The sequence below is a fragment of the Cupressus sempervirens genome, chromosome 3 (genome assembly GCF_028749045.1).
Source record: "Cupressus sempervirens isolate cs-2001-9-10 chromosome 3, ASM2874904v1, whole genome shotgun sequence".
Lineage (NCBI taxonomy): Eukaryota > Viridiplantae > Streptophyta > Pinopsida > Cupressales > Cupressaceae > Cupressus > Cupressus sempervirens.
The window spans coordinates 580472949-580496623 of NC_143120.1; the positions used below are offsets into that span (position 1 = coordinate 580472949).

At 33.2% G+C, this 23675-nt stretch overlaps 1 protein-coding gene across 1 annotated transcript; it reads left to right on the top strand.

Moving 5' to 3' along the window:
* The first annotated feature begins 491 nt into the window (after positions 1-491).
* On the top strand, positions 492-5836 carry LOC149567753 (Calcium-dependent lipid-binding (CaLB domain) family protein). The gene is made up of 3 exons (XM_089821013.1): positions 492-618; positions 711-809; positions 5290-5836. The coding sequence occupies exons 1-3, from the start codon at positions 508-510 to the stop codon at positions 5590-5592; spliced, it is 513 nt and encodes a 170-aa protein (XP_089677139.1). The 5' UTR covers positions 492-507; the 3' UTR covers positions 5593-5836.
* The last annotated feature ends 17839 nt before the right edge of the window (positions 5837-23675 follow it).

Consider the following 23675-nt stretch of genomic DNA (forward strand, 5'->3'; position numbering starts at 1 on the left):
ATCGTATTCGTTGTCATGGTGAGAGTAAACGATGAGCATCCATGTGTACGAGCATATCGAAATCCTGCGGGTGGGAAACGGGAACTGGGTATTTTAGTACGTTGGATTTCGAATGATCAAAAACTGACGTTGAGCTTACAGACTTTTTTGGTCATCTTTATATCGCCCGGACGGAAAAGGTCTTTGAGCAGTTCAGGCAAGGCATTGAATTTTACGCGGCGTTGAAAATTGAGATCTTCGTATCATGCCCCGGAACACGCGTCACGGGTCTCCATAAATACCGTGACATATATTCATCAGCGATTTCGTGACGGACAAGGAATAATTCGTGAGATCCTTTCGTGCTCAACGGTCGTCCGCGTGGGGAGATCTGATTCCAGCTTAGGAATTACTGTGCATTGTGCTCTTTTTGTCAAAGCAGATAGCCAATGAACGCTGAAGTCTGAGGAAGCTTGTGTATATAATTATCTGCGGGCATTGAACGCGGGTTTGTGTGGAGAAGCAGAAATGGGGGAGATTTGTGGGGTATTGAAAGTGCGGGTTTTGAAAGGAAGGAGCCTCGCAGTGCGGGATATCCGCAGCAGCGATCCCTATGTTGTTCTCAAGCTCGGCAACCAGGTTTTAACCCCTTTAAGCTTCGGTGTTTTCTTTAAATTCTGTCTCTATTTCTTTTTCCCTGTTCTCATTGGGCTCGTTTTGTTGCTCTGCAGGTGGTCAAGACGAAAGTTATCAGTAGCAATCTGAATCCCGTGTGGGATGAGGAGTTGACGCTCAATATATCTTCAACTACTCCTCGCAGTCTTAAAGTGGTAAGAAACTGGAATTCTCATTTAGTTTTTGAAGAGCTTGTGGGAAAATCAAAATACGCTAATTTTTTAGGGTTTTGGAGCACCTGCTCTGAGCATGCTGTCTTCAATGGCTTGCTTGTTGTTGGCGATCTGTTTGCCTTGTGGTCTCTTAACCCCTGTTGTGATGAAGAACTGGGTGTTTGTTGGCATGAAGTTTTGTTTTACTGGTTGGGTTTGAAGGGAGGTTTACCGAAATTTGTGGGTCTAGTGTAAGTGGATTCCCAACCGCTGTCGCCAGGGTAAAATGCAGGGTAACCAGATTTTAACAATATTTAGGGTACATGAAATCTATAACACCTAATAAAAGTCCTTATTAAGTATATCTTACTTTTATTTGTGGGTAATTGGAGCATAGCCATTGATGTTAAGCTCATTTAGCCATTTTTTAACAATATTTAGGGTAAATGAAATCTATAAACTTACTTAAACTCCTAGTATGTATATCTTACTCTTCTTTGTGGGTAATTGGGGTATAGCCATTGATGTTAAGTCATTTAACCAATTTGGGAACTGGGAACAGAGAACTACTTTTGGAACTCTAGATAGAAAGCATTGCTTTGTGCGAGAGGGAGACCAGGGATAAGAACCATCATAGATTTTGTCAAGATCTATCACCTTATGTCTAGGGTTAAAGATATTGACTAAATAGCTGGAACAATGAGGTGAGTTGGAACTTGGGGTATGTTATTACCATCTCTCATTATGCCTAGAGCACTGAGTAAAGCTTGAAAGTATCAGCCTGTGAATACTGACCTCCAAATGAGATTTGTATCCATTTAGTGTGCCACAGATGACTGACATATCTCCGAATTTATTTGCAAGTCGCCCACATTATGAGATGAGTGTATGGGTTGCATTCATAAAAAGTTAAAAACCATAATGATCTACATATTTTCCTCTCAATAATTGTCTGTTACACTATTCCATTCCAGTTTGAAACATTTGAAATTTAGTAATCTGGGATTTTTTACGCCCTATTTACCTAACGTTGAAATTAGTATGAAACCTTGATAACCATTTCAATGGTTCCTTCAAATGGGCGGTATAATTCATGGGGCACCTTTAATGGGTGGGGTGTACTTGAGTCTTGAACTAGCTTCTATCAGTTTGAAATGCAGCTGTGATTCAAAGAAAACAAGATTTGGCTTACAAACATTTTTGTTTTTATGAAAAATAAATAAATTCAATTTAAACCAAAACGAGTTCTAGCAGCTAATGAGATTTAGGTGATCAAGCTCATCTTATCTCTTAGAAAGATAACATATTTCTGCTCTGATTTTAGTCTTGCATTTTATTTTCAGTAATTTAGCACGGTTTAAGATTTGCTTATTTAGTAAATATGCAACTTTATTTGGTTTGTATGTCATTACAATATATCTTTTGATGTATTCTGTTGAAAGAGCATTTCCATCTTTGTTATCATAGGTTTCTGGATTCGATTGTGTGACTTTAGCATCAACATTTCCCATCATAATTATGATGGATTGTGAAAATTTTATCTCTGATTTCCATCTTTGTTTGATAGTTGGGGAAAGATTGGTTCCATCTTCCAAACCATTTAATTTGCTTACTATTTTCAAGTTAATATGTTTTGTGTCATTACGATTTTTAAGAAAGGATTTCCAGGAATAGATGATGTAATTTTCTTTCTATTCGCAAGTCGAATATTTTGCCTTGATAATGTCTATGAGAGAGGACTGCCAGGAATAGATCATGCTTGGCATAAACTGTATATCCACCTTTAATTCTGTTCCTCTGTTGAGCCTCTTGGAGCAATTATATATTTGTTCCTATTTGACATGCCCTCATTCTGGTCAATCAGTATGCAACCTATCCCACCTGTGCATTGATTTGGTTTTACTGAATTAAGATAAGAATGATATTTATGCTCCAGAGATTTAAAACTATAATGACCCAAAGCTTCCCTGCATTCCTCATGGTGCTACCTTAATCCGTTTGTATGAGCACAAACGATTTGTCCATATTGTGCAGAGCCTCAACATGACTTGGAAATGTGTCAGCAGCGTGTGAAACTTGTTTATATTGTTCAGGGCTGCAGCATGGCCTTGAAATTTGTCAGCAGCGAGTGTGTTTGTAGGGATGTCTATATCATTACAAATCATCTTTGAAAATTTCTCAGCAGCAAGTTTGTGTGTGACATGTGCAAATTTTTGCACTCTTCATTTGTCTATATTTTTTAGGGCTACAACAAAACTTGGAAATTTGTCAGCAGTTATTTTGTGTGTGTATGAGAGAGACTTGTCTGTTTGTTCCTTATTGCAATATGGCTTAGTAATTGTGTTTGTGTGTGTGTGTGTGTATGTGTTATTTTGTCTATACTGTTTAGGGCTGCCAGAGGACCTGGAATTTGTATGCATTGTGCAACAATTGTGTGTGTTCAATGTGTGTGTGGGATTTGTTTTATATTATTCAGGGCTGAAACATGAACTTGAAATTCGTCAGCAGCAATTGTGTGTGTATGAAAGAGACTTTGTTTATATTGTTTGGGGCAGCATCATGATCTGGAAACCCGAAATTCATCAGCAGAAATAGAAATATGCTTTGAATTAATACTAAAGATAGCAAGAAGGATTTGAAAGAAGAGACTGCAGGGAAGTTATACAGTAACATAATGTGTGCGTGTTCACATGTGTACATATGAGATAACTGCAACACATAATACCGAAAGACCAAAAACACAAGAAATGGAACATAAGTGCTATTAGTTGTATGTGCAGCCTGCAGCCTGCAGGTTGAGTTCGCAGGGATATATTTCAAATTACCCTGACATCTAATAGGAACTAAACTGAAGAGACTACATCTCCAACTAACGAATTGCTACCATGTTTTTCCTCTTTAATCTGAATCTGATAATGTGCATGTAATAGTTATGCCATCTCTGCTGGTGACTTCTGTATGAGTGATGAAAGCCAAAGATACAAACTTGTCTTAGCAAACCTCTCATTCCCAAAGCTGTTTGTACTCTTTTGAGGCAATTTGTGGGCAACTCCCACTCCTTGTTAATCTTTTCATAATGCACACCTTGTGTTCCTTATTTTTATAATCCTATTGTCCGCAGTGATGCAGTCACAAACTTGATACAGAAGATGTTTTCCAAACACTATCCTTTCTCAATGTTTTTTAATCTAATTTAATATTGAAAATCTTTAAATGTCTTTGCCGTCAATCCCAAAAACAAAATACAAATCTTTATAGCTATCATGTTATGCATATTTTCTTTCCACACTAAGCTGGCCTCAGGCTTGAAAATTCATTGGGTCAATTTGGAGTGCAGTGGCTCAGGATTAAGACAAATCACCGCATTGCTCATGAAATTCAGATAGGCTTAAGATTAAAATAAGTAGACAACCAATTAGCACTGTCAAGTAGTGGATGTCTATGCTAAAGAGAACTTATGTTACCATATTCCATTTATCAGCTTTACATGCAATATTTTGCACAACCTGAAAATTTAACCTTCTCATATTCTAGTAGAAGGAAATAAACACCTAACCAAATAAACTGCACATAACTGAAAAAAATGGGTACTGCTGTACATCTTTATAAGATGCAATGGCTAGTAGTTAGCATTCATAAATAATTTGATGTATCGTGTCACGAATCTCTCTAAATCTTTCAAAAGTTTCAATCATATCATGTCTTGCTAAACTCTCGGAATAATGATCCAATGGTTACCATCAAACAGTACAGGTTATACCCCACAATTGCAGGTGTTGTGATGTCTTGTCAACTATCTCATTATTGGCTGTCCTTTCCATTATGTTTTGAAGATACCCTCCAATAACTGACCCGTACAGTTGAAGGCTGCAGCAGATCAAGGGTGCAAAAGATACAATTTTCTTTGAAATTTTTATTATGTTTTTTTAAACTATTGTAATGTTTAATCAATTCCAAATCCTCTGCATCGACAGTGAGTTACAATTTGGATCCTGGAGCCAACTGACCTATGTTTTGTAAGGCATAATACTTTTCTTTGAAATTGTGGGGATGCATCAAGAAATTGAATAATATATGCATGTGTAGTAGGGGTTGTAAATATGACCAATGTTTTGATGAGACATTTTGAATTTTATGGCGTCGAGAAAGTTCAAGGGAGGTGACGTCTTATCACCACTGTTGGATGTTATGGTTAAAATGTTATCGCTGTTTTTTGATGAGAATTGTTGAATTTAATGGCTTTCCCAAAATTTTAAGAGGAGTTGATGTCTAATCATAAGTGTTGGATGTTGTGGTTTAAATGTTCACTGTTTTTTGATGTTGAATTTTATGGCCTTTCCAAAGCTTAAAGGAGGTTATGTCTAATCAGAAGTGTTGGTTTGATGTGATGGATGAATTGTTGTTTATGAGAAATGTTGAATTTAACGGCCTAGTCAAAAGATCGAAGGAGTTGATGTCTAATCATATCTGTTGGATGTTACAGGAAGTGTTTGATAAAGATACCTTCACTGCAGATGATGAAATGGGTGATGCAGAAATAGATCTGCAACCTCTTGCAGCATCGGTAAGGATGCGCAAAGTTCTTCAGGGCACTCCATCAAGTACTCAAATTCGCAAGCTGTTACCCTCAAAAGACAATCACCTTTCTAGAGAGAGCTGTATTCGTTATGTTGATGGTAATATGATTCAGGAACTGTGGTTAAGACTCCGTAATGTTGAGACAGGTGAATTGGAGATGCACCTCAAATGGATTGATCCTCCTACTAAATTAGATGGCAAGCAGTGATTGGGCAGCCAACTGAGAACCACATCTTGTGAAAATGGTAGAATTTTACAGTATCTAACTCTATGTGCCAGGGCATATTTTGCAATGCCTTGAACAATTTTTTCAAAGAAATTTTTCAGTGTCCTTTCTTAATTATCCCAGTCGCTTGTACATATAAGAAGAGTTTCAGCAAACCCTGGTCCATTTCATTGTATGATAGTTATTAAAATCGACTGAATATGAAATACACAAATTATGGTCTAAATTAAGTTGTTTTTTTTCAATCTGCAAGAAGGTTCTTCCGTTGTGATTAATTTTGAGTACGTTGTAGCTTAAGTTTTATCTATCTAAATCATAGTTACTATAAACGGCGACGGGGAAACCCCGTTTCGCATTTGACGGTCGAAAATGGTTTCCCATTGCGAAACGGCCCGTTCCATTTTAGTAGCAGAAAAGTTTTTAAATAGAAAGCTTTTTTAAAGATAAGGTCAGTTGTTTTCTTAATAATTTGAAAACACGTGGCATAATTAGTTTAATATTTTCGCTTTTAAAATAGTTTTCAAAATGATTTGGTATTTTTTAAAGTCTAGAAGATCCTGCACTGTCAACACGCAAGAATTAATTTTTATATATATATGTTTCGGAGTTAAAAGGATTAGTTACTTAGTGAGGATGATTTTTTTTCTTTATTTTTAAATATATGTATGTCTTTTTAAAGATGCAATAATATATTAAAGGATTAGTTATTTATGAATAGTGTCACCATCAAGAATTAGGTTTTTTTTTTTTTTTTTTCCATTTAAATATGCAATAATATGTTTGAAGTTAACAGATTAATTATTTATAAATGTCATTTAAGATGTAATATATTTGATGCTAAAAATTAATTTCTAGGAAAAATTTATTTATAAAAAATTTGAATTATGTTTAATTTAGTTTTTAATAAATTAATATTTAAATTTATTTTTGCTATATTCGTTGAGGTTTTTAAACAACTCTATTAATTTTTAAATATATACTATTAATTTTTAAATATATACTAGGATATCTTTAACATTAGAATTAATTTTTGAATAATTTATTATTATTTTTAAGTAGTTTTAATATTATATTAGTTGTATTTTTTAATAAAACTAGGATGTCTCTTGAAGAAAACCATGGTATATATATTATGTTTTTTGAAAATATTTTTTCACTAATTTTGTATGAAATTTTGATTATGTTTATACATAAAAATAAAAATAAATGATTATTTTTGAATATTTAAGATTTTACTATATATATATTTTTTAGAATTTTCATTTTAGATTTTTATTTTGAGAATTATAATAAAAATATATAAACAAAATAAGATATAAGTATGTTCTATTCTAAATTACTTTAAAAAGTTCACTATAAGTTTTTATTAGTTTTAGTTATACTAAATATAATTATGTCTATATAGGTTTTTGTTTTTGTTATAAGAGAATTGCAATAGAGATTATGACTCACATATTGATTGGGAAGAAAACTAAAAGAGATCGTATTGCAAATGAGGTATGATTGTTTAGGCAATTGTCTTTTTAAAATAAAAAAGTTCATGTTATAAATTTTTGAAACAAATCTATTGGTTGTATAAAAATTTATTTTGAAATTGCATATACTTGGACAAAGATTTCCTCAAATCCTTTCATGCTCAAATCATAGTCAACACATGAACCAAAGAGGAATTTGAGCAAAAGTTGTGGAAGTTATCAAAATAATTAAAATTTTACAGTAGGAAATTATGATAGCTCTTGAATAGGCAATGAAAGTGTCCATTTTGTAAGACATACAAGTGCACCACAATTGCTTGTGATCAATATCATTATTTGGGAGTCGGAAAGATAGAGCAAATAATAATTTGCAAAGTAAATTCTAAAAGAGAAAATAACGTGTTTGATTTGAAAACTTAATGTATAGTCTTTAGAACCTAATGAGGAGAAATCAAAAGATTCTTCACTAGGGATGCCACAACCTTTAGGTGGTTTTACTTCTATTTGTGAATATCGAATTGGGAAAATGTTTGATGCTACTCACAGAAAGAATGTGGATGCTAAAATGCATGTACGTTAGTAAATGTTTGATGCTACTCATAGAAAGAATGTGGACAACGCTAAAATGCATGCAAGTTTACTAACTTGCATCCACATTCTTAGTGAACTTGCATGCATTTTAACATCCACATTCTTTCTATGAGTAGCATCAAACATTTTCCCAATTTGAGATCAATAATAGAAGTAGAAGAACCACCTAAAGGTTGTGGCATTCTAAGTTGAGATTCTTTTGATTTCTTCTCAATAGGTTTTAATGACTATGCAATTAAGCTCTATAATCAAATCTGTTATTTTCTCTTTTGGAATTACTTTGCAAACTATTATTTGTTCACTCTTTTCGACTCCCAATAAATGATATCAAACACATACAATAAATTTAAAACATATTTTTATTTATTGAAAAAAGACAATTATGCAAAAAATCATACATGATTTGCAATGCCAATTCTTTTATCTATCTTCCCAATCAATATGTGAATTATAGTCTCTCTTGTAAAAAACTATAGATAGACAATTATATTTAGGATAACTTGTGTGTGTGTGTGTGTGTGTGTGTGTGAAAGTTGGTTCTTGTAGCTACAACACAATACCTCAATAAGTCACTAGATTCATGGTCAATATAATAAGATAATTTGCAAGAACCATGATAAATTGACCTATTGCCTTCTATTCAATGTGACAAGTATGACGCTCTAGTTTTTAAAGCTTTTCAGTGACTAGATGCTATAGAAAAGAAGGATTTAGTGTGAATGCAATTAACCTATTATTATTATTTTTGTATGTAATAATATGAATAAATCTAGATGATTGAAATAATGATGCAATTAATCTATATGAACTCAATAAAAATAATTATTCAATAAAAAGGATGCACAATGTCGCTAGAGAAAATCCAACATTATAACTTTACTCTTCAATTGCACATAATAAATGAGGGTTTGGAGTCCTAAATTTATAGGTCCCAAGGACGAGTTCAAGTTGAGTTTGATCCATGCACTTCTTGTTGATAAGATACCTTAGGAGGTCGAAGCATATAATCACTTTCTTGATTTTGAGTCATAAGAGGGTTGCTTAATCCATCTGATATAGATAGCTCAAAAATCAGATCTCTTTATATAGCAATGATGTAAAGGTTCACTTAACTTGCCTTTTTTTATTTATGCATGGTCAAGTTAATTCCTTTATTTACATATTAATTTCATGATTTACATTTGAACTCAACTTTTCACTCAAACATTTTTTTTGAATTGTTTTTATCAATTTTAGAATTTTGGAGAAGACAATTGAATATTTATCTAATTATAATTTAATAATTGACAATTTTAGAGATTTAATTCAATTTAATCATTTTAATTCCTTTTTCATGTGTAATTGTCAAACAGGTTTGATTTAGTAAATGTGTTAGAACATTAAATTAAATTAATTGATTTTGGATGATTTAATTGCCAATTAATGTGTTAATGGTTTTATGCAATTTGATACTCAGATCAGAGTAATGATAGAAATTGATGTTATCATTCTTGATGATTTTAGGTTGATAATTAGGATTTTGGGCATTTATTTTAGAAGATCAATTTTGGGTGATTACATTTGCCCTTCTTTGAATTGATGTAAGCAACACATATATTTTAAGAAGTCTTTATGTTAAAGCACATGACAGCTTGATGTGGATCAATAAAGCTATTGTGAAAAGATGATGAGAGATAGAATCGACTTCAAGCTTGATTGATGAAGACCTATTAATGATAAAGAAAGATGACCAACTTTGAACTTGATTGAAAAAAGGTTGATTGAACAACATAATTGATTTCAAACTTGATTGAACGAAGATCAATTGATAAGACAAATAAACTGACTTTGAACTTGATCAAACAAAGGTCGATTGATAAGGTAAACTTACTTCAAACTTGAATAAACAAAGTTCAATTAAGCTAAATAGAAACTAACTCCAAAATTGATTGAACAAAGAAGAATTGAGATAGATAGATAAACCAACTTTGAACTTGATTGAATAAAGGTTGATTGAGCTACAAAATTGTTTCTGAGCTTGATTGAATGAAAGTTGATTGATATAAGAAAATGACTTTGAATTTTATTAAATGAAGATCAATTGAGCTAGACAAACTAACTTTGAACTTGATTAAATGAAGATCAATTTAAGATAGAGATCAAAATATTCAATTTGATGTGGATTCTAATGCAGCTGAATCTTTGTCTTGAGATTTATGATTTTGAGCGAATAATCAAATTGATATGGGTCCTAGTGAACTTGACATGCCCCTAGTGTTACAATTGCCCTCGATAATGAGGACTTTCTTTTTTTGAGTAGGTTGATAGAATGATAGATGTGGCGATGCATCCACCCTATACCCCATTGGGAGTGAAATCAAAAGATGATGCATAGATTTATAGATCTGAAAAAACTTGATGGAAGAATTAGATTGATTCATGATTAGAAATGATATAGTCTTGATTAGGTTTGATTTACAAAATATTCAAAGCATTTTTTTGCATTGTTTTGAGGTCCTCGTATCCAAGTTTGACTAAGATCAATCTTGGTTGACCAAAGTGGAATCTTGTGATGATGTTTGAAAATTCAATAAAAACAAGTTTTGATTATGTTCTTGGGTTGATTTTGTGTCATTATGATGCTTGCACAAGTTGTCAATTGCATTGGTCTCCAAAAAAATTAAATTACAATTTTGAGTTGTTTAATGATATCAAATTTTGATTTTGATACCAAAAATGAATCCAAAATCATCAAATTAGGTAGGAGGGGTGATTTTTATGCCAATCAAAGAACTTTTTGAAAAATAGATCAAATCCTATATAAACCCAAAAAGGTTATTTTCATCCTAATTTGAAATATTTGACCTTTCATTATTCCTTCTTTGAGATGAAATGGTGATCCTTGTCTCCTCACATAGATGTGAGCTTAGAGGTGACATAATCACCTAAGGGAGTACTCGCCTCTGGTAAGTCATCAATTACCTTCCTATTGATTCAGAATATTTGCATTTTGGTTTATTTTTTTTAGTTTTTCACACTTCGATTTCTATTTTCACATTTATTCATATGGTAACCCTGTTTTCTCATCTTATACAACCTCTTATCTTGTATAAGAACCCCCTAATTATCATCTGAGGGATCCCCACTTGTTGTGTAGGATGCCCTAAAATAGGTCTTTTACTCATCTCATCTAGCGAGGACACTCGTATAAGAGATTTTACTTGTCTGTGAACACATGTATTCTCATACGAGTTTTGATAGAAATTTTTCACTTTATTATTTTGTTGCATGAAAATAGTGAGCTTTTTTCATAGGTTTAGACTTAGAATTTCTCAATTTTGATCTTGCAGATGCCTTTGCCTGCCTATATAGAACCTTTGTACATGTTCTTGCATAGTTTTCCTTTGTTTTAGTTTCTTTTATTAATCAATTAATGGTAGTTTCTATATTTTATTCTTGTAGGTGGATCTCGTAGATGTTTCCTTTCATTCTACATATTCGTCCACTTAGGGGCTCATTAGATAGTTACCAAAGATCAAGGTAGTACACATTGACATTCTTGGTTTGTCACATTTATGTGAGGTACTTGAGATTTGGGTTAATTATGACGCTTTGATTGCATTGGTGGAGAATTTCTATAGTGAGGCAAACACCTTCCACCTACCTACTAGTGACATGACAATGACACTAGAGGATATCTATTGTATTCTATAGATAACTATACATAGACCCCATGTTGAGTATGATTCTATAGCTCAGTCAGACACTGAATCATTGAGATGTGTCTTTCAGGATAACACAATACTTGATAGAGTGATCACTTGGGCCAAGATGGCCCAGAGATATGAACCTATTTCTCCTCTTCCATGTATATTAGCTGCATTCCTTTGCTTCTTCTTGATGTGCAAGATTGTTGCACTGTCACCTTGCATCATTTAGTTTATATCCACATCATTTAATTTATCAATCTAGGGCGGTGTCCAAGGCTATATGCAAAGAAGAATTGAGAAAATTTTTACGACAATTCATTCTATACTACACTTGTGTGAAATCAACTCTATTCTAGAGAGTTGGTATGGAAAGAAATAAAATTGTAGGAATTTAAAATGATAAACTAAAGAGCACTTTTTGAAAATGAAATTGTTCAAATTAAATTTACTCTATGAATTTTACATTATATTTCTATTGAAAAAGAAACTAAACTATCCTATTTCCTAAGCCTAAAAAGATTTCCTAATCTACCCCCCTTCATCACCATGTCTTTGATCAAATAATTACAAAGTATTTATAGAAAACATATTCTATAATTACCCAACCAATCCAAGATCCTATTTTAATCACTAGTAGATTTTGGCAAATATGTGACTACGTGGCTAAAACTTTTAGTCACACTATTAGAATTTTTAGTCACATGACTAAAACTGATCACATTCTACTATTTCTTTACAATTTACAACCATAGGTGAAGTTAAATAAGTGACTAACTTGATCATCCATTAAAATCACAAGATCAACCAAATAAAAGTGACTAAATAAACTACCAAATACATGATTAAATAGGTAGTCACTAATAATTAGTCACCCAAACAAAAATGACTAAATTGATGATTGATAATTACTCTTTTATAATAAGATTTGATAATCATAGAATTATGTACTTATAAGTTCTATTTCATGACCAATAATGCTTGTTCACTAATAGGCTAACACTATAAAAAATAAAAAATAAAATTATTGATTCCATGATTAATGGTGTGATGAGAGGTCAAACAAGAAATTTGTGACTTAATCCTATTGGGTTATTGAGTTGAATCTCAAATAACAATTATCAAATGAATATGTAATCTAGAGTTCAAACATAAAAATGAGGGGAAAAAAGACTAAGCTATGCATTTGTATAGCTAAGATACACCCTTATATGCACAAAGACATCATAAGAGATTTTACAATTTTATCTAGATCGATCATAGAGAAATACATGCCCATACAATATATTTAAATGACACATTTGCAACCTAGGAAGTGATCAAGTTATAATCAATGACAATGAATCATTCCCAAGTGCACAATTTTAACTTATAAAGTCTCTTATAGTCTTGCAAAGATACATTAAAACATCTCCTTTATCAAAGTATAAAATAAAATTACAAAATAGAATCAAGAATTCAAATCTAAATCATTAGAAAACTTGCAATACATTATAAAGAACACTAGACTTAAGATAATTGCCTCTTGAACCTATATAATTTCCTAGCAAAAAATATTTTAATTATCTTCATAAATTAAAAAGTAACTAAAACTAAATAAATATAACACACATAAAATATATTATTTATTAAAATGAAATAAATAAAAATGAAATCTAATCAATACAAAATTAAAATGGAATAAACCTTACTAATTTAATTAATTTCTAATCATACAAAAGCTTCAAATTAAAATCATGATGGGGTTATTTGGTATGGTACTAACCAAACTAATATTTTTCTTTCCCACTCCAAGGATTGAGTGATCGTAATGGGAAAAACCATATTTTGCCTTCCCACGTGCATACATTTGTTAGGATTTGACCATAGATAGAAATAATAATTACATGCAAATATAAACAATATCTGAAAATAATAGATCACATAGAAGATAACACAAGACACCAAGATTTAACATGGTTTACCCAATCCTTGGGCTACGCCCACCAAACAACAAGTTCAATATTATTATGATCTAGTGATTACAACCTGATTACAATCTATAATCCCTTACAACTCAATACTGCCATAAGAAGCAATTTTCAAATCACACCTTATGAAACAATCCCTAACCCTAAACTCTTTTATACAAGTATTTTTTTCACTTTAGGGTTAAAATTAGTTACAAGATGTTGCCCATAAATTGGCGAATAGTAGGCCAATTTTTTTTTTGGAGTGATGCCCTAAAACCTAAAGAATTTATGAAGTATGTTTAGTACTTTCTTGATCAATCACCACAAACTAACAACATTGACAGTTTTGGAATATACCCATTACACAAACAATATTTGCCATTAGTTGCATGCAAAGATAGAAGGATTTGTGATAAAACAACATATTTCTTAAAGATTTCATTACCTCCATTGTTCTTGTTTCAATATTCAAGGTATTAAATGTGTTCCCTTTTCTTTACCAAGCACTGGTCTTTTGTTCTACCTCACATAGATCATCTAACACATGTCTTGGTTATAAGATCATTGAATTAGATATTTGTTTGTTTTGTATTTCTTACCAATATCTTGCAAATAATCAGATTATCTATTGTTTCTCAAGAATTTTCTATTGTTAAATGGATTGAATGGGTACTAAAATCAACTGGAATACATAGAAGAGCGAGTCTACTTTTCAATGCATCATATTTTATCCTTGGCCATAGTTTATTTTTAAAACTACTTCGAGACCTTCAAGAAGAGATGTGTATGTAAGGGTTTGTAACCATCTTTCTTTCTAAACATTAGATAAAATTGAATCCTCAATAGTTTGAAGTAGATTCAATGCACTTTAAGATGGAATTCGTTTGAAATTGAACATGCTGTCTTTGAGAAGTTATTTGATCTCCTAAAAGTTATGTGATTTGGAATTTGTAAAACATTGAAGATGTTGAAAAATAAGTAATATATTTGATCAATCTCTAGAACAATATCCTAGTCGTACTTGTTTAATCTACAAAATGATTTATATTGCTTGATGATCCTTTCATTCATGCACATGAAAAAAATAAATGTGGAATTTTTTTTATGGCACCTAAATAATTGATCTAGAAACCCAAATGTGATCATCACTGCTTTAAAATCATGATCATTTATGTGTAACTTGTAGAAAGAAAAGTAAATAGTTAGATGATTGGTTATTGATGGAGTGTCTTACGCTCAATGATATTCCCTTCTTAAACATCAAATAAAAATCAAGGGCCAACCTAGTATAATTCTTATTTCGGCCAATCTAATTTGTCACAGTGGGGTCAATTTCCATTGAAAATAATGTCTTTTTACAAAAATATTTGGAATTTTTTTTATGCAGAACATTGCAAAAATCCCATCAATCTTCTACGATCATGTTGATCTAAACATCTATTTCACATGTTCATGATCAAATCTGACAGTTCTCGAGGTATAATAAGTTAATCAACCTATTTACCACATTATCTTTGCCAAGTCAATCCTAAATATCATGAAAAGGATTATCGTCCTCCAAGGGTTCAAATATTCATCAAACCTTTCTCTACACACATTGGCAAATTTTTTTTTCTAAAATGAATACAAACCTCCATTTCAAAGATCACTTAGCATTCTTAACATGGTCAATCTTTTTTCATTGACTTAGGAATCCCTTTCCTACACCTTTTAAATGATGCAAAGGTTTTACAATATCCTTTTAGTTAAATACCATTGACTCTTTAAAAATAGATACCACTATTTTGATGAATCCATACAATAAACTATGACTACAATTATAACCTTCGTTGTAATATTCTTGAGAAAATAGGGCCATATTATATGCAATCAAACATAAAAAATAAAATGAAGTCTCTTTGAGAAATAAGTGTAGTCACAATTTTAGTTAATTCATGACTCTTTCAAGGATTTTAGATGCCAAATGACTTGATTATTTAAACCAATAACCAACCATGGTCACTATTGTAGAAGCTTCTACACCTTCCGCTCCCCGTGTTTTGTAGGGCCCATTTGTCGTTGCACCAAAAGCCATGACTTTCAGTGAACATGGAACACCACATAATTAACCACCTGTGGGTAGGGGAGCGGCGTCGCATCACCCAACATGTTTTCCTTTAAATCAACTCATTAGCAGTCCTGGCAGATTTACATTTTTGATGAAGTCTCTACATGGAATCTAATTTTGTTTCCCTTTCTTGTTCCAATTCATTATCATAATATTTACCAATCCTTGCTAATTAGAAGGCATTTCAACAATATGATCAAGTCAATTTGTGAAGTAATAGTTTTCTCCCACATCTTTTTCTAACAATGATATCTCTATAAAGTCAATCTTGCATTTGTAATTTGTCATATATGTGATGTCTCTAGTTACATGTTGTTCATTAAAGTTGAATATCCTTAAGATCGGGTTTTGTTCCACATGAATACTTCTCTTCTATATTCCTTTAATTTAAAATATGGGGTCACTTGAATAAGGACCATTAATTATTCCTTAAGTCCATTCAAAATTAGTCTTTGGTTATAAAGTCTAGACCACAAAGCTAGTTACAGTTGCCAATTTTTTTGTCTAGAGAAAGTGTAATAAATTAGTGTCTTGGATGTTTGCATAAATGGTCTCTTGAACATTTTGTGAAGAAAATCCCTAATTTTGATAACTTGTGAAGCCTATTTAGAAAATATTTTGCACTTTTTGGAAACTCAATTCTAATGTTGAGATCATTTTTTCTTCTCAATTATGATATATATGTTTCTGCATATCAGATGGATTTAAGTTCAACTAGTTTCCCACAAAGATGGGTTAATTTTTATAGAAGGATTGACCTTAATATTATAATTTGTTATATGATTCATAATGCCAACATGTAATATTATTTTATATTATATGATATACATATTAGTCATCCTAAATAATAAGTAATTTCATATAATCACTTTTATGGATGTTGTAGTTTAACATGTAACTACATCAGTTCTCCCTCATATGGCAGTAAAGATATTTTCTCATAGTGATATGAAATTATTCTTGTGCATGCAACACATCCTTGCAAAGTGTTATAGATATTACTACCAATAAACCTTTGGGATTTTAATAGCTAAGCATTTAGATAACTTTATAAACTACCAACATTTCAAGATAAACTAACTCAATTATTAGTAGACATCTTATAGGAGACCTAGTTTACTCTCATTCCAATTGATCTTTATAGTGGCTTTGAGTTGAGTTTGTAGGCTCATAATGGTTTCTTTTCATACTTGGTCATTCATGGCTAATCATAGACATAAGAATTAAAGGAAGAGTAACAAGGAAGAATAACACAAATATTATACGAATACATTTGCAACTTTGCAGTTAGTTATGCATCTATAGTGATAGAATATAATATACGAGTATGTATTCATCTAAACAATTTTTTTTATTCTTATGATTTTTTTTCAAGTTTTTTAATCACTCTAAATGTATTATCTATTTTGACACTTTAGATGCAAGGCTTGCATGGAAAGTGGTCCACCTGTCATTTCATTTTATCCATGACAGAAAAAGATAAGTACAATAATACACAAGAAAATCTTGAAAGAGAATAATAATCTGTTTAGCATGAAACAAAAGCCAAGTTACAATCTATATCCTTAGGATTATTGGCTTCAGTCATATAAAGAGACTTAAAACTACAATTGAACTTATGCATTTGGAATTAATTCCAAGTTGTTCCAACAACTATATTAGTAAATATAAAATCTTTCCTCCCCAATTACTAATTTAGCACTTGGCACTTTCAGCATCAATTACAACTAGTATCTGGCACTTTCTTATGTCTAAATGAATTGATTGCTTCCGTTTACTACATGATCATTTGACTTATTTTTCTTGATATTGGCTGCAAATCCTTTTGCATGATTTTACCTTTGAAATCATGATGTACCAATGACTACATTTGATACACAATATATTGTTTTTATTGCTTTTCAAATGGCTTCCTATGTATTGTATTCAATAATTGATCACTTTTTGAGCTAACACTAATTTTGAAGCATCTTTGTAAGGACTTGATGTGAATCTTTGTACTCTATGTTCCTTTGATAGTCCTTTTATTTGAACCTTCATAGCTTTCCCAAAATGATATGCCACTATTGAGATCCGGTCTTCAACATGCATTCATTATTACTCTTAGCACATCAACTTCATTCTTGTACTAAATTTTCACTATTTTTACAATGTTCAATTTTGATATCACTTATGCCATGCATACCATATTTTAGATTGTTCTTATATCTATAACCAGTACTTACTAAAACATGATGCACTCCTTTAATTGATTAATTGTTGTCCACTTATAAAATTTAAGCTTTGATTTTAAAAGTATGATAAATCCTTGAAATAACATTGTTTTAGGAGTCAACATAAATGTATTTATTCCAATTTTTTCCCTGTGCTAAGTTTTCTTTGCAGTCTACTTTTTGACATTATGAAGGTTTGACTGGTAGTGCTTGTTAAATGGCTTTGATTTTGTGAAAGATTCACTTTCCATGTACCATATCCTTTGAGGAAAGTGGTATATCCATACCCTGTTTGATGTTCTCTCACAAGACATTGCTTCCCTATAGATGTCTATCATCATTTTGTTCATTGCATATCACTGATAGGAATGGATGTGTCTATTGTGGTTGTCACCGGTATTATATTGTGACATCTTTTACATTGATTATTGTAAAGTCACCCTTTCTAGAGACACTTTTTTTCCTAGATGTCCATTCTATAATTGGATATGTTGTATAAGGTTATAGTTATTTGTACCATAGCTATATTTTTATTTCCTAGTAATTCAATTTGGCATCTTTGAATGTCTTCTTCCCAATGTAATTGCTTCAAATCTTTTGAAAGAGAGGGGTAAAAATTTATTAAGAAAAAAAGAAATACAAGGAGAGCTCAACAAGGAGCTCTATCATGAGCAACAAGTTCATCAAATTATTGCACCATCTCAAAGGGAAGTTGCTCCCTATCCATAATATTCTAGCCCGGAGCATGACTAGAAGCCCATTTGGCTAAACAATTAGCAGCTCTGTTCCATTCACAAAGAATGTAAGTAGACCTGATGAACTCAAAAGAGATACAAAAGAGAATAATCTGATTAACAATAGTGGCCAGCTGCCAACTAACATCCTCAAGCTCCTATGAGGAAAGAAAGTTCACCACCACTTGGGAATCAGACTCACAAATAATCACTACCACTTGGGAATCAGACTCACAGATAATCTTGCTCCATCCCTGCGAGAAAAATTGTTCCACAACATATAAAATAGCCTAAGCCTCCATGAGATTGTTAGTGTAATCACCCTTATTTATTGAGAAAAAGAATTTAACATCACCAAAACTGCAACGAGCCACTCCGCCAATACCAACAAGGCCTAGATTCCCTCGGGAAGAACCATTAGTGTTAATTTTTAGAACTCCATGGGGAGGAGGAGTCCAATGCCCATCCCGATTCACCTGACCTTTCCTCTGATGTTGAGGCTACTTGGTCACTCTTGGATACCTTTGAGCTACAACCCAATCATGAAGATGAAAATTGAGGCAATTGCAAATAGAAAGATCAACCAAATCCATACCCCCATCTAGCACACACTTCACTTGAATAGTTTCCTAAAGAGAATGTAAGATCTTCCACCAAATATGCATAACACCAAGCTAAACATCTTGGAAGATTCAATGATTCCTCTCTAGCCAGATATGCCAGAGTATGAATGATGGGCCAACAATCCAAGCAGCATGAAGAGGAGAAGACTTGGAGGGAGCACTGCCCAAGTAGGCCCAAAACTTAGGCAAAGAGGAAGCATGCCTACAAGAGTAACCCCAAGCACTCCACCAAAGGTGCTAAGTAGAAAAGGAGCAATGGAAGAATAGATGGGAGACAAAATCCTCCCCATTACCACACAAAACACAATAAGAGGGGCCTTGAAATCCACGTTTACAAATATTATCCCATGTAAGATAGTAGTTGTGAGCCATTAGCCACATGAAAAAATTGCACTTGGACCAAGAAACTTTATTCCAAACTTGCTTCCACCAAGGAACCTTAACATCCCCAAATAATTGTCTAGTTATCCCCTCATACCCAGCAGAGACATGATATTTACTAGACAAGGTACCTCCCTAAGCCAAAACATCTAGACCTAGTAAAGATAATCTTGATGATCCACATCTGTGCCTCCAGGAGGCCAATTAGAAGAGTGCTTCCATTTGTAACCAATAATAGGTCCCAATTGATAAGGAGTCTTGTAATGAGCCACTTTATCCCATCCAACGACATGAAAAGAATCACAAAGAGTCTAAAGATGAGGGTACATGGATAATATGGATGGGAATCCATCCCAAGCATTAGACCAAAACAAAGCCTCAGAACCTCCCTTACATATCTAGAACAAACCTCTCTTGACTAACACAACACTAGTCTTTAGAGTATGCTAGACCATTGAGCCATGACCTTCAAGAGGAAGTGCAGAAACAGAGCAAGGATCAGCACCATGAAAATATTTATGGGTGATAATACGAGCCCAAAGTTGATGTTGTCCAGAGCACCATTGCTAATAAAGCTTAGCAGTCAACACTTGACTACTCCAGAGAGTTGATCGAAGACCAAAACCACCCTCCCTTTTAGGCCTACAAACAGTCTCCCAGCTAATCAAGCTCCATTTAGTACTACACAAATTACCACTCCAAAGGAATTGTTTAGAAAGAGCATCAAACTCCTTGAGGAAGTAAATAGGAACAGCTTGAACCATGATTCTATAAGTAGGAAGAGCTTGGATAACAGATTGAAGAAGAGTAACTTGAGCAGTAATAGAAAGCCATCTATGAGTCCAATGATTTACCTTATCCTAAAGCTTGGTAATCACAATTTTCCAGAAGAGATGTGGCTACCTAGAAATAGCAATAGGGATGCCAAAACCTGGGTCTTTTATCTAGACTTTATTCGTGGTTTTAGGTCCCTGTAAAACCTGATTTTGATGCTACTTTTCAGTAGGTTTATGGGCTCTTTCTTGTTGGATGGCTTGTTTTTTCATTTTTTGAGGATGTGTAAGGGTTTTGAGATCCCTTCAAAACCTATTTTTATTGTAATCTAAAACAATAGGGATGCCAAGATAAGTCAATGGAAGCAACCCAATCTGAAACTATAGGATACCAACAATCTTGTGCTAAATAGAATCAAGAGTGTTAAAAAAGTAAATGGAAGATTTTTTCTTATTAAATTTTTGACCTGAAGCTACCAAATAAATATCTAGAGTATGTCGAAAGGCTTCAACTTCCTTGATCCTAGCAAGATCCGCAATAACAGAATCATCAACAAATTGAAGGTGGGAAAGAGTAGGTAAACCATTACCCCATCACCACCCTTGAATAGAATTTTGGGACACCTAATACTTAATGAATCTACCCAAGCCCTTAGCCATGATGATGAATAGATATGGGGATGGCTTCTAGAGGCATCAAAGAGTTGAGAAGGTTGACCATTAACAAGAACAGAAAAAGGGGTAGATGTAACACAACTCATAGTCCAACTCACCCAGTCAGAGCTAAAGCCAAAGATAAGAAGAATACTCCTTAGGAAACTCCATTTAACTCTATTTTAGGCCTTAGTAATTTCCAACTTAACAAACATTTCTCTCTCCCTTGAAGTAGCCATAGAGTGAATAGCCTCAGTAGCAATAACCACCCCATCCAAAATTTGTCTTCCAACAACAAAACCACCTTGTTCTTCTGAGATAATAATTGGGAGCCAAATTTTTAATTCTCTCTGCAATCAACTTAGTAATATAACTTTGTAAACCACATTACATAAGACAATTGATCTAAAAATCTTCAATTAATTAGCACCCTCTCTTTTTGGAATAAGAGTCAAGAAAGTAGAATTCAATGCCCAAAGAATTTGCTTGCTAGAATAGGATTCCTTAACCACCTCCAACAAATCATAATTAATGATATCCCAAAATTCTTGAAAGAACTCAATTGGAAAGCCATCAAGCCTAGGAGCTTTCCCCTTAGGCATGCCAAAGACCACCTCCTCCAACTCTTCCAAATATATTATCGCATGAGATAATCATTCATTTCTTGAGTGATACGAGAAAGAATACAAGACCAAATAATATTTTCTTCATTATCATTAGGAGGAGAGTCCTTAGAGAAGAGGGTAGAAAAGTACCAAGTAGCCTCCTGGAACAAAGCTAGCAAGGAAGTCAGTTGGATACCTTGAGAATTAACCAAAGAAGAGATATTGCTCCGATTTTGATGAGATTGCATTGTTTTATGGAAAAAAATAATCTTTCGATCACCTTCCTAGAGCCAATCAACTCTAGCCTTTTGTTTTCAAAAAATTTCCTCTCGAAGTTCCCATTCTTCTAGACCTCTAGAAACAAGGGATTCAACCCTTCCAAGATCCTCTAAGAAACCTCGATCTCTAATATGCCTTGTGATGGTATCAAGTTCTTCCTGAGCAAGCCTCTTCATTGAGTGAAGGTTCCCAAAACATTGTCTATTCTATATCTTGAGTTGCCTTTTAACATATTGAAGCCTTTAGAAAATGAGAATATAGTATTACCATATGCAGGAGTGCCATCTTTCCACCAACATAAAACAAAATCACGAAGAAAGGAGTCACAAAGGCACATCAACTGGAACTTAAAAGGAGGACGCTTTGGAATACAAGCCCCAATTGTAGAAAATTTAATTGGCCAATGATCAGAACCCCTCCAATCTAGGATTTCCAAAGAGAGAGTAAGGGTGCCACTAACCCAAAAACAAGAAACAAGAAATCTATCTAGACGTTCTGAGATAGCATCAACTGCAATCCTTTGATTATTCCAAGTATAGAGACCATTAGAAGGCTTAACATCAGAGAGATGAAAAAGTGATATGTGTTGCCGAAGAAGAGGAGAAGAAGGCCCCAATCTAGCCAAACCACTTTGCTTCTCCTCCAGACTTAAAACTGAATTGAAGTCGCCTACTAACACCCAAGGATGAAAAGGGTAACAATTTCTAACATATTATATATGCCTCCAAAGTTCCTCCTTTCCCACAAAATCAACAAGCGCATACACATTAGTAATCATGATTACCTCTCATGAGTCTAAAGCAGAAGCCACCATAGAGAGAGCTGAGCAAAAAGACACCCAACCAAGGGGAGAAATTTTCTGTGAATCACAAAAGATAGCTAAACCACCAGCACTACCTATAGCCCCAACACATTGGAATTGCCCACAAGTCCAAATACTAGAGACATGTTGGACCATAGAATTCATATAGAGCTTAGTCTCTTGGATACAAAAGACATCAGGAGAATAATCAACCACCAGATTTTGAATAGCCTTTTGTCTAGGGATGCTATTCAACCCCCTAACATTCCATGAGAGAATAATCATCATTGATTAGAATGGGGAAAATAAGCATCCAATGGTTTCACTGAACTAGACTCTATCAATATATCTCTTTTGAGTTTAATCTTCTCTTGTTCTATTTTGCACCCACTCCTTAGAGGAGGAGTAAAGGAAACTCACTTAAAGGGTCTATGCATCAAGCCCAAGGGGAGAGGAGACCCCTTACCTTTACCTGATGCTAGCACATCCTTAACCAAGTCGGCCAGAACAACATCATTATCCTCCGACACTAAAGGTGTCACCAGAGCATTTGACATAGGAGCTATAGGGACCTCACAGTTATGATATACCACAACTTGGAATGCCCCACAAGCGTCATTAGGTACAAGTCCCTCATTTGGGCAAACTGGGTCAAAAGAGACAGTAGGAGGAATACCCTCATATTATTTTGCTAGTTAATCATAATATTTGTTTCTTTAAGTGAGTACAACGAGAATTCCTTTAAGACCATGCATTTAGTTACTTTGTTTCTTGAATCGGGGTATGTCATCTCATCTCTAGTCTTCAAAGAATTATTTTGGTTTTTGAGTGTGAGATAATTATTCTACACCTCCTATTGTTTGATCACTTTCTCTTTTATGCATTGCACCTTTTGAATTAAAATCAAAATCATTATCAGTAGAGTGCATTCAAGTCAAACTTTGTTGCAACATATCTATCTTAATTTTCTTGAACACGATATCTTCATCAAATACAGAAAAACAAGTTAGTAAAATATGTGATATTTTGATCGTGCTTTTTCCTTTCTTTTTTCTATTTAAAAAAAAAAAAAAAATTCGATGATGTGACTGAAGTGTACAAGTATATAGACTTTCTACAATAACAAATTACAAAAATCTTTAACATTAGCAAAGAGGACTTCCACAAATGCCACTTTCAAGTTTAATAGA